Genomic DNA, 12,516 nt, shown 5'->3' with positions numbered 1-12,516 from the left:
GTGTTCAGCTTCTGCATTTAGAATAGTGATGCCATTAATCATATTTTACTAGTGAATGCAGATGATTCCCACTATATTGCACAGGAACACAAAGCAAAAGTATGTATTTCCACACTGGAAATATAGACCCCAGAATATTTTTCCCTGGCTGTTACAAAGGGACTGCCTGCAGTATGTTTGGAAATGCAGAGCAACCATTAATATCCAATTATTTTATGAAGTATAAACTGAGAAGAAGCGATAATAGACCCTTCAGAAAATTTTGCAATGAAAATTAACATTTGGAAGCTTCTTGCAGAGACTATCAGCAGTGTGTATGGGTTAATTAGTGAAGAGCCTGGCTGAGAGACATAGACATCCCGTCCCCTAGTAGTTTTATTCCTCAGTGCAGGTTCAATTACCTGCTATACTAAACTTGCACTAGTTATAAGCTTTCTCCATAACCACTCTGTACAAAGCTGACACCCTTTCAGTCCCAAAAGCAGGGAGAGAAGAGAACACAGGCAAGCAATAGCTGGAGTCAGTCTGGCTCTGCACTGGATTTTCCTAACAGCTCCAGAAATGCAAACCCAGAGCATGGAGCAATCAGACCCTCTTTGTTATCTGCAAATGCAATGGGCCAAATTCTGCAGAAGGTCAGAGACACCTTAAAATTATCCTCCAGAGTGTAATTAAAATTATTTGCTGGCCTTTACCCCAATATATCTAGTGATCAGCCCCCAAACTTCAAAAAGCCCTATTCAAATCATGAAGATACATTCTTAATAAATACATTAGTAGGTGCACATAATAGCCAAAGGGTAAATTTCAATGCAAGAGAGAAAGAAATAGTAAATAAAGTTTTGGTAAGATCTTTTAAATCTTTCCTTCTTTTCAAAAAGTCCTTCCAGAGAGGCAGAAAATTGATTCTTGACACTAACTGGAAGCTGTCCTGGCATGTTACAGGAATTGTACAAATAGCTGCTGTGTAAATATTCAACAAACGCTTAAGAACAACAAGTAAGACTGCCAAACGTATTAGCAAATCTCAAGTGCAATAGTACACTGTGTGGTGAGATTAATGACCTGGGACACAATAATATCTTCCTGAGGAAGTGAAGAAGCACCGAAGTATGAATGCAAAAGAATTGTAGCATTTGCATAAATCCCGCTCAGGCTCTAAATCATCCTGGGTCAAGGTTTCAGTAGTTTGCAAGCACCTACAGATGCAGATCCTCTATTTATTCCTCCTCCTTTCATCTTGGCAAGGTCAGACCTCAGCGAGCCCCTTCATTCAGTGTTTGCTGAACCATTCTTGAAACGATTGCAAAATATACAAACAAGCTCAACAGAAAATGCCTATCCAGAAGAAATTGTTCTAACTACTGTTTAAAACTTGATTCTAGTCTCCATAATACAATCCTTACACTCATGTTTTTCTAGCTGAGAACATTAAAACTGCAAGCATATACATTGAATTTAGCTGTAAATGGGTTTTAGTGAAGTTATTGTAACATTTATGCTAGGAGATGGCAACTCAGCAACCACCTGTGAGTGGCTGGAGGTAGCTGTAGATCCAAACGTTTATGGCTCACACCAACTCTAATAGTAATACACACAAGCCCTTGTCAAATCATACTTTATAGCAAAGCAGCTGGCTTTAGCAGCAAAACTCAAAAAATGGAATGATGCAGCCAAAACCAAAGCAAGAGATGGGAACCTGGGCATCTTCAGTCCCAGCAGGTTGCTCTGTGAAACGCATCATACAAGATTCAAACGATCCGTAGGAACCACATGCATCACAATTATTCAGGGCATGCAGTAATTTGGTGTTGCTTATTAATTCCTCTGTAATACCACTTACAGTGGTCACAGTTTAATGCTCCCAAGCGATAACAACCACCACCAGGCAGATCCCATTGTAGACACAGCCTGTCCGTACCAGCTGCCCAGGTAGAATACTGCTGCCAGCAGAACACCGATCCTTTGAAAAAAAAACCCCAACTTTTTTCGCTAAACCAAATCACAAAGGTACAAAAGCATGAGGAACAGTGGTGCATATAACTAGATATAGCGTATTTCTAATTCTTTCTGTTTCTCTTCTATCAGAAAAGACAATAAATCCCTTCCCCCAAATTACCCAGAGGTCAGGATGAGTGAAAGAGGTTTCTTATGTGCTTTATCCTGGAGCTATTTCTGTTCACCATCTTCAGCTGAAGTCACTCTGCATCTCTTAACTCCTTGGCCTTTCAACTTTTTGCGGAGAGACTTGGGCCTATAAATAGTTACAGCCAAGTTAATATTGTGCTTTTTGCAGTGGCAGAAGGATCCCTTTGAAGGCTGGACCTGAAAACAGCCTTGTTCTAAATAGTATCTCTATGAAGCCACAACTAGGGACAGGTGAAATTAGAGCACCGATTCCTCCCCAGACACCTCCATTCAGAGAAAAACTGATTTTACGTCTCTCTAGCTAGCTCAACACTGAACAGCAAGCTGGTCAGGTGAAGACACCCAGTTAGGAGATAACTGGTGTAACAGGGAGGGTGGTACCTGGTATTTTTATTGGCGCAGGTTTAAGTGGGCAGCAGACGCCCCTGGAGTGCCAAGCGCTGGCTGTGCTGGCACAGTGACTACCAGAGCAGCTCTGCATTTCCAGCCTGGCAGCCCCAGCCCCCCCAGCCAGCCCCACACCTCCCTCCAGGCTCTACATGGGGTGCCCAGAGCAGCCTGACCACATGCATTTGTGGGGAGGGAAAGGTGGATTTAAGCGGTACGCCACACTTAAAATGCATCAGAGGACGGCTCCTAGGCTTCTCCAACTGCGCATCCTAGTTGTCTCAGCAATTATGGCAGAGAGAAAGGCAGTCACCAAGTGCGATCAGGGTCCAACTCTAATTATGCAGCACCCATGCTGTAGGGACTACAAGGAAAAAAATTCCCCTTTAATTTCTGGCATGTTCTCATGCCGTTCCTGTCAGCCTGTTTCTTCGCATTGAGATCTCCATTTTCGTTCCATCACTTCTAGTGAAAATGGATGTGGAATAAAAGCACTAATCCAAATATTTCCCCAAATATCAAGAAAATTCAAATCTGGATTGAAACTTGTTACTTCAGGCCCTTTATTAAATGTAAATTATTCTCGTTAAAAGTAGTATACTGAAGACTGATCCCCAGACATACTACTGACTTGATCAAGCCTCCTGCTGAACAAAGCTATAAATATTACTATAAATATTCATGAAGTTCATGTAAATAACATCTCCCACAGTGCTGCTGCTGCTACACAGGTAGAGTGTGTAAGAAATTTATTTATTTATTTTCTTCGGGAGGTGGTCCACTTCTCTATTACAGGGAAAGAAGAGAGCCATGAAGAAATACAAGGAATACTTAGGAGCGAGGGAGAGGCTGAGTCACCAGCAAGGGCAAAACCCTGGTGTGGTTAGAGCAACTTTGTCCTGTACAGCATATATAGCTTATTTTCCAGAAGCATAAGATTGCCACCCTACCCATAGCAGAAGCCTGGTTGGGATGCTGCTTCACATGACTAATTCAACACCAGAAACCCGCTTGCAAGTAGCAAACGATATCTTTTGCAGTGGTACCAGTGCAGTTGTACGAATCAGAAGGACTCTACCTGTGAAGGACGGTGCTGTGTCAGCAGAGGAAGGCTGTAGCCGAGCCAGCCGGGTCTGGCAGCCTGCAGCATCCAAGGAGCTGGTGTTCGACCTGCACGGTGCCCTGCTGCCGTGGGGAGAGGACGAGCCTCAGCTCTGCCTACAAATAGGTGAGACAATCTTGTCTCTTTGCTTCTCCAGCAAAAATGTCCCACCCCCAAAAATAATTTTTAGCACAAACAGATACAAAGTTGGGTAGGTGGTCAGGACTGCCTTGCCCTTTCCAGTCCAGCCAGTCCCTTGTGTTTCCCCATGATGCTGCCAAGGTCAGAGAGGGCAACAAGTTTCTGCCCCAAGGTGTGTTTCCTCGGCTGCTCCATCACAGGATGGCATTAGCGGGCAGAGTCCCAGGGTCATCTCACGGAATCGTAACGGGGCTGCAGATCAAGGAAGTCATATAACTTGGTGACAAGAAACTTAATGCAGAGTGAAGGGTGCCTAGAGGTTTTCCAGAACACTGAACTCAGCGCAATTAAGACCTCTAAAAGGGAAGATACAGACCAGACAGCTCTTACTCCACGTCCTATTCTTCGAGCAGACAACTGCTGCTGGGAAGTTTTTCATATCAGCTTTCTGATCTGCTTCATAACGAAGAAGCAACCTCCCGCATGGCTCCAACCCAGATACTGCTCAAGGGGTCACCGAAGTCACACTGCACCTGCCAGCAGGAGCTTTGCCACATGACTGAGGCAGTTCCTGGGTTATTAATGCTGTCATTTTTATCTTTTATTTGTAATTGTACTTTGTCCCATTTTATAGGGCTCAGGATGAGAGAATAAGGTCTCTCCAGGAAAGGAGAAAGAGGGGAATTTGGAAAGAAAGGCTCATTAATAGCTTATACTGATACAACTGCTCTGAACCACTCTTCCTGAGAGAGAGTAAAGGCTACAAAAATTTCACTCTTCCTTGTTTTATTTTTCTACTGGAAAAGTTTGGAGCTAAAAAGAAATCTCAGCACTAGGGGGAAGAGTGTTTGGGGTGATTTTAAATTTTTTTTTATAGTGAGAAATTTTGCCTCTCTTTTGTTAGAAATAAATAAAGGTCATTAAAAGTTGCCTTTATTATTTACATTCCAGTTTTGCTCTGCAGGGCAGCAAACTTTTAAATCCAGAGCTCTTCTGATCCTCCCTGTGCATGACAAGTTTTCTTAGTGATCAACAGGCAGAATATCCATCTGTGAGTGACTTGCAAACATTGAGCTATAACTCATTAGTGAGCTGCAGGGTTTTTTTTCATTTTCAAATTACCTTCTAAATATTCAGGAGCATGATGTAGAATAGGACTTACCTACATGCCTTCTATTCACATCACTGAGGTGTCTTATTTTGGGACTTAGGAAATGTGTATATACGCAGGAAAGAAATGAATAATTAGCATGATGATTGCCAAGAAATCAGAAGCTAGGCTCATGAATGACAGCCGAGATACACAGTGAGCCGAAGTGTCAGCACAAGGCAAGAGAACAAGTAGCAACAATCACAGTTCAATTGTATGGGCTCAGCGTTGACTCAGTTTTCCATAGCCTCATGTCCAGAATACCCCTGCAGGAAGGTGGACTGAGAAAACAGAGTCTGCCTGCCTAGAAAACCTTTGGGTCCTGTTTCTCTGACACCAGGAGAGGGAAAAATTGCTTGACCCAGAATGGAATTGTTAGTCCTTACGTGATGGGGATGCAGCTTGCAAGGGGAGTGCTCTGGTAGTGTCACATTTGGCATGAGCTCTTCATCCCCATGGGAATATCACCTGCAGACCACCCTGCACACTCCTCTGTGTTCCAGCCCTTGCCCCTTTTTTGGCTGTGGGGATCCTCAGAAAAAGGACAAACCTCTCTGACCCACCCCTCTTTTGCACAGTGGACCAGCACAGGACCAGAGGAGCTTGTGTTTGATATGACTTCCCTTCCACGTTTTTAAATTTGTGGAGATACTGTTTTTATTCTTCTCCTTGCTGTGAACGGGGGGATGGTTTCTGCTATCCCCCTATGCCATGGTGCGCTGTTATAGCACAGACTCTGCTCTTGCTGTCTATTAGCAGAGTTTGAATTTATCTATTTCCTGGAATTTGGAGAAAGCAAGTGTAGATGCCAGACAGGACTGATTTTTGAAACATCCTTTTCTTCCTCTTAATCAGAACTGCGAATGCGGCTGTGCTTGATTATCTACAACTCAGACACTTCCATGTCTGAGAAGCTGGAGCAGCAGTCAGTCTGGTAAATGTGATTTCTCCCCTCCCCTCTTCTGCTCAGCTGTCTCTCCCCCCAGCCCTGTCAGACGAATCCGTCTTCACACTTTTGCAATAGCATGGGGGTACTTAGCTGGATGCTCTTGAGACCTCTTGCCAAAACCTGGCAAACCAATTTTCTGTCTCCCTAGATGGATTCTTTGAAGCAAAAGTAAGCATTTCTTTCAGGGAGAGAGACTCTGCATTGTGTGAAAGATTGATACTGTACGAGTCCAGAAATGAAGTGCTTCAAAGGAGAAGTAGAACAATTTGCAAAAGCTAGAGTGAATCTTATTGCTAAATCATAACTAGCTGCAGCACAGGTATTTACAGTGGCTTTAATTCAGAAAGCAAACCAAAGAAAAAAAAAATCTAGAAAGAGCACCAAAAAAACCCCAAACTGTTGTAGGAGAATTACCTGAAAGTACTGATCACATTCATCAATTATGGACAGGAATAAAAAGAAATCAGGCTTGTCAAGATATGTTGATCCGGCATAACCATGAAAGAAAAGCATCAGGACAGAAATACAGCAGTGACAGAAAACTGCAGCAGTGTTAGTTCTGCAGTTGCCCCTTCTGCACAGCTCTGCAGTTAGTAATTTATTCTAGTACTACAGATATAAAATGGAGTACATAAAAGCTAAAACCATCAACTTTAGGCATAAGTGCCTATAACAAATGACAATCAAATAACTGCATGAAATGGAGTGTCAATAATTGCAGATTTAGATGGTAATACCTGACTATGCTAAACACATGTATTCTTTTAATGATGTGACGTAACACATCTGTTAGCACCCTACCCACGCTTATGTCCTCAGCTGCAGATTTGCAACAGACTGGAAAATATTTTGGTCCACCTTCCCTTCTTACAATGCTTTCCTAACTTTCTTCACATAGTGAACAATATGCCACATTTGGTAAATGTGTTATTGGAATGGAATTGAGTATTTTTTAGCAAAAAGCTACTGGTACCTGAGTGACTTGCTGGAGGCTTTCTTTAGGGTTGGGGTTTTATTTGTAACAAATATCTTTTCTGAAAAATAATTATGTCTGTCTTTCATTGAAAAATATCTAAACAGATAGTAGTGGTTTTGGCATTCCAATAAGCATGTGACATTTCACAGCTAAACACTTACTCTTGCAAGGGAAGATGGTGAATTCAATCCACTTTTTACTGACCCACGAAGAGCCTCACTAAAAACGTAGTTTTGTCTTAAATTCATAGAATCATGAAAGATGGGGCAAGAAAGGATTTTAAAAGGATGTCTAGTCTATTCCTCTGTCCCAAGACACAGCCAAGTCTACTATGTCATTCCTTGAAAGTCTTTGCTTTAACATTCAGGTTAAGTGAGAAAAAGAACAGTGAAAAAATTACCCAGGCAAATATTAGAGACAAGACCACAGCGGTGATCAGAGACAAGGAGGGGAGACATTCAGGCAAGTAAATAATCCAAGGCCAAGTCTCACCAGTAGTAAGTCAACCTTGAGCCCATTGCCTCTACAAGCCTGTGATACAGAAACAATGCCATCCCCATCACGGCTGATGCTTTTCTTGCCACCAGAAACACCAAGTCTACCAAAACTAAGTTGCTTTTGCCAAGATGTTTGCAGTATGGCCAATACGCCAGGCAGGAGAGTGCCTATCACTGGTACTATGATAACAAGGGAGGCCAAGTTTTGGAGGTATAACAACTTTTCTTTAAAATCTTAAGTTGCATAGAATCATAGAATAGTTTGGGTTGGAAGGGACCTTCAAAGATCATCTAGTCCAACCCTCCCACTAGAGGCCGGGACATCTTTCACTAGATCAGATTGCTCAAAGCCCTGTCCAACCTGACTTGGAGCAGTTTCAGCAAGGGGCATCCACAATTTCTCTAGGCAATTTGTTTCATCTCAAAATTCATTTTGAGGTATTAGCAAGGTTGTTTGCAGGGAGGAACCTCTAGTGGCAGAAATATGGTAAAAAAGCAGCCATGAACAAAACCCAGGTAGAAGTTGGATAGGCAGGGTTGCATTGCTTTATTAGCATTTAGCCAGTTGTGTGTACCTGCTGGTTCATCTGGCCCTCAGTGCTAAAGTTAAATCTCAGCGCAGCTCAGCACTTAAATACGCAATTAGCTTTAAACATCTAACACTTCAAATGTATTCACAAAAATCACACCTAGTTCCTGAACAAATCAATCAAATGTACTATTCCTTTTAAATTTTCTATGTACAAAGAAATTGTAGCTATTAGCCCAGAGGGAATAATCCCAGTAAATCCATCAATCTGAATGTAAGAAAGAGGGATAAGATACCTTATATGAAAGGCACATCAGCAATATCACTCCTAAGTTGGACTGAAGAGCTTTCTCACAAATGTCAGTGCAGGGTACTACTTCACACAATAGTCAGAGCCAGCATCCTTTTCAAGCATTACTCATTAAAAAAAAGTCCAGGAGCACAAAATAGCTGGGTATAATGATGCCACCTTTACATGGGGGAATATATGGAGGCCTTCTCTTCTGAATGGCTAGTATCCCTAAGCAGAAACTAAGGCATAAAGAAGAAACTCAGGAGTGAAATTACATTTTACTGAAGAACAACAGTTGCTCAGGGTGCATATGAGCCTTCCAGGAGAACAGGCTAACATGGGACAGCAAGTGATCAAACTGGCCCATGGTCTGCTAAATTGCTTCTCCCTTTGCTGAACAGTGTGGGTAAGGCTTAATACTGAACCATTGTTCAGGTTTTTTTGTTTATTATTGGTTTTGCTGCTTTGTTTTGGTTTTTGGTTTTATTTTTTTGGGGGGTGGGGGTGTTGTTTGTTTTTTAACTGCTCAAGATAGCGCACACTTGTCTTTCTGTACTCAGCCAGAGTGGAATTGCTCTCTCTGGCTCTACTACACTGTTCTTCAAAAGGCAGTTCCTTCCAACTTCTTTAAGCACTGGGCTCATTTCTTTCCTCTGCTTTCTGATGCAGGAAAATTTGTATTGAACAACATGTTCTTCCATCCAGGCAAATTCTCCTGGCTGTACTACTCTTTTGGCACCAGATTTTTAGGCCAGCAGAAGACCAGGACTCCTCATTAGACAGATACCCAGCAGTGCTCTTTGCTGCGTACCCTGGTCCCCACGTGCACACCCTGCTTGTGTGGGAGACGGGACCCCTCGTGTGCTGGCAGGGAGGTTGTGGCAACATGCTTCAGTAAGTCCTGGGTCTGGAGGATGTATGGGATTTGCATCAGGGTGTGTTTATCTCAAGGCTGGTACTCACCTATGGAACCAGCCAGCAAAGCACACATACCTCTCAGTGCAGCCATTATCACTGCGAAGTGCAGAACCTTCGCTCACATTGATCAGTATTGGTTATATACAGGGTCCCACAGAAATCAGTAAGTACTCAGCAGTGTACCAACGCAGAGTATACGCTCTAAGCTGGGCCTTTAGGTGTCTTGTTTTTATCCCATTTCACCAAGAAAAGCCAATCCAATTCATTCTTACCACTAGCGAGAGACTGCAGATTTGCAGTCTGTGATGCTTTGTACGTCCAGTGCTAAAAATCTCCTGGTAGAGGGAAGAAAATATGTCATAAAATTTGAGTGGTTTAATCTGTTTCAGAGAAGCTTTTACCTTTTATGACTATGGACATTGTCAGTAGGAGAAAGCCAAGCTGGGAGAAGGCTTATAAATCAGCGCAGAATATTCTATAAGCTCACGCAAGGAAAAGGAAGATACACTGAAATGAAATAACAGGAGATACTTCCTCATTCTCCATCACACCCCAAAAGAGGTGCAAATGCAAAGCTATCTGCTTCATAACACCCAGGCCTTCAGGGCAAGGCAGGCATTGCTCTCCCTGTGAAAAAGCAGCTACTGAAGTCTCCAAACACAGCGCTGACTTTGCAGAAGTGCAAAGGCATCCCTCACCAAGATGAAGGCTTGCATCATTCCCCCAGCAGTGTCTGCTTTCCTAAAACTGTGAACGTATTATTTCAGGGGAGTAACAGGGTCACTTAGCTATGAAGGTGAAGAATAAAGCCAAAGGAGCATCGCTGAACTTTTTGTGAAAAACTCTAAACCGAACAGCTCATGCAATGTTTATGCAGCCAACACCAATTGTTCTATAACTGATTTCTGACCACAGTAGCTGTCAAACCTACACAATGAGGTGCCTGCAAACTTGATGATATCTCCCTTTCCCCTCCTCATTCACGCTGTTCTCTACATTTTATCATGGAAAGAGTAAGAAAGGCAAGCTTTTCTGTCCCGGCTAGCTTCTTATTTTATAAGGTTGGCAGGGGTAATAATACAAGTCAGAAATACACAGCAATTCCCTTGGTCAAAAATGTTTGCACCAGATCTGATAAAGATATTGTTGGCATGAGAAGTCCAGCTCTCCTCTCTGTACATTAACAGTTGTCTTCTGCAAGCGTAGAGGACTTTTCAGCTTTTACAAGAGGCTGATGGAGTTCAGCATATCACATTCACAACCTTGTCTTTGGGACTGAGGCTAAGATGATGTTACAACACAATTAATCCTATTTAAATTAATTATTAGATCCACTTGATAATGATACTGTTATTCTTCTAACAAGTAGCAAGACTTCTAGTCTGACTGTCTTTATTCATTCTTCAGTGGCATATATATCAGCAAATAGGACTTTTACCCAGGAAAGCATACACTGCTGTAGGTGTATCAGACTCTACATGAGCATTTTATTACAAATACATGAAGTAGTTCAAGGCAGGGTTTATAGTCCCAACTTGGTGCTTGAGCTTTATGCCCCCTTTTCCCCATGCACATATAAAAATGTTTATTTTTGTTAGTTGCTTTGAAACATGGATGAAAATAAAAATATATTATATAGTAAATGCTATTTCTGAATATAGGACATCTGCAACAGTACTTCCCTGCTCTTCCCTGACACATCTTCTATTGTGTTACCCCTCTGTGGAAAATCCACACACACACACACACACACCCCCCCCCCAGTCTTTAGTTCTAGAATACATAGTTTCAGTGACTCATTTGTTGTTAACACTACATTTTATATGCTGCTAAGGTAAAATTGTCAGTGTTAATACTCCACAGAAAAGAAGCTGCCATATCTTTTGGATTCCTGTACTAATTGTTTGCACACTTTAGTTCAAAGGACTAAGTCCACACTCTATATTTAGCTGAAGGATGTTTTATCACTTGCTTTTCCTTATCATCTCTTCTACTTTCTTTTTCCAGTACAAATCACTAGAAGTAATAGCTCATTAGCATTGTGTTAGTTAAAATTAAAGCTTGATCACCTGGATGTGCCTCTTTCTACAGAAACATGCAGAGCTCAGCCTCTTACAAGACCAAGAAGAACATTAATTTTAATACTGTAGAGAGAAGTGGCAGTTCTATTAATCTGTGATTTTGGACTAGCTATTTTTGAAACTTTGTACTGATTTCCATACATAAAATAATACACAGGACTGAAGGACATTCATCTTGGAGCAAAATTCTTCTTCGGTGACAGGTGGATTAGGAGTTTGGGCTACCAGTAATCTAATAGCATTTGGGATTTAAAGGAGTTATAAACTATCACTCTGAAAGAAATAAAACAGATGGATATACAGACACCAAAAATTAATTTTACCATGAAAACCTTTTTTTGTGAAAGGTCCCCCCATTACAGCACCCAGGAATTGGGGCTGGCCACTGAAGTAAGGCTAGAAGGGAGCAATCCTTCCTTGTGCGTAACAAAAGTGGTGCGTTACTGTTCCAGAGTGGATTCTGTAACCTCATAGCACCGCAGGTTTTATCACCTATTTTGGATGGATTAAAGCATCCTACTCCTTTCCTAATCCACCAATGCTCTCTTATTTTCCTGCCTAAAAAGCTGCAAGCTTCAGGACAGAATCCAACCCAGAATTCAGCTATTCTGTTGTTTCAAGCTACCCCCAGATCCTTGGGAATCCAGCATGAGACCTACTACCTGGCTACAGAACAAAGATTTTCTGACACAAGTAATCACCAGGTAACACTTCTTCCTTTCCTACTATCCCATTGGCAGTCCTGGCCCTGCACTTGAAGTGGAAATGCAGCCCATTATCCTTTGCATACCCTGGAGGAAAATACTGGGGAACAGGGTACTTCTGAGCTTGACCCAACACTGTGGTTACCAGATTGTCATCTCTCAGGCCATGGAATGTCTTGACATTAGCCAATTCCCCTGAATGCCAAACTCAAAGAAAAGCAAGTGAAAAGTATTTCTATGCAACACTCAAAAGTTTATGGAGGCACAGAGGACAAGTGAAACAAAACCACATTAATCTCCTGTCCCAAAGGGTTTCATTTCCCACTCTATAACCAGTTAATAAGCTTTCCCAGTGTACATCTTCCTTGCGTTCAGTTGAGAGACAAATTTCTGTGTAACCTGACTGCAACCAGTGGGAAACACCACGTCACAGGTCACTTGCTCTCCTTTCATACTCCTTATGCAGTGTTTACAGAGGGTCACGTTCCACTTCTGTACGTACCCACTGCTCATCACACCAAGGAGGAAGAGGAGGCTCTTCCCCCCTCACTGATTGAAGACCTTAGTGCCTCAAACTTGGTTCACACAGATGCCATTGCAATGACAAGTGTACTGCTTGTCTGCACCCCAAACATAAGTTTA

At 42.2% G+C, this 12,516-nt stretch overlaps 1 protein-coding gene across 1 annotated transcript in view; it reads left to right on the top strand.

Moving 5' to 3' along the window:
- The first annotated feature begins 3,519 nt into the window (after positions 1-3,519).
- TRPC7 (transient receptor potential cation channel subfamily C member 7) overlaps positions 3,520-12,516 on the top strand; it is a 197,330-nt gene continuing 188,333 nt past the window's right edge. The window contains exons 1-2 of the mRNA XM_075057097.1: positions 3,520-3,763; positions 5,784-5,862. Of these exons, the coding sequence (XP_074913198.1) occupies positions 3,520-3,763; positions 5,784-5,862 (323 nt within the window). The remainder of the gene's footprint in view (positions 3,764-5,783; positions 5,863-12,516) is intronic.

The sequence above is a fragment of the Buteo buteo genome, chromosome 24 (assembly GCF_964188355.1).
Source record: "Buteo buteo chromosome 24, bButBut1.hap1.1, whole genome shotgun sequence".
Classification (NCBI taxonomy): Eukaryota; Metazoa; Chordata; class Aves; order Accipitriformes; family Accipitridae; genus Buteo; species Buteo buteo.
Note: the sequence above shows the minus strand (reverse complement) of the source record. Positions and strands in the feature narration are given on the sequence as shown.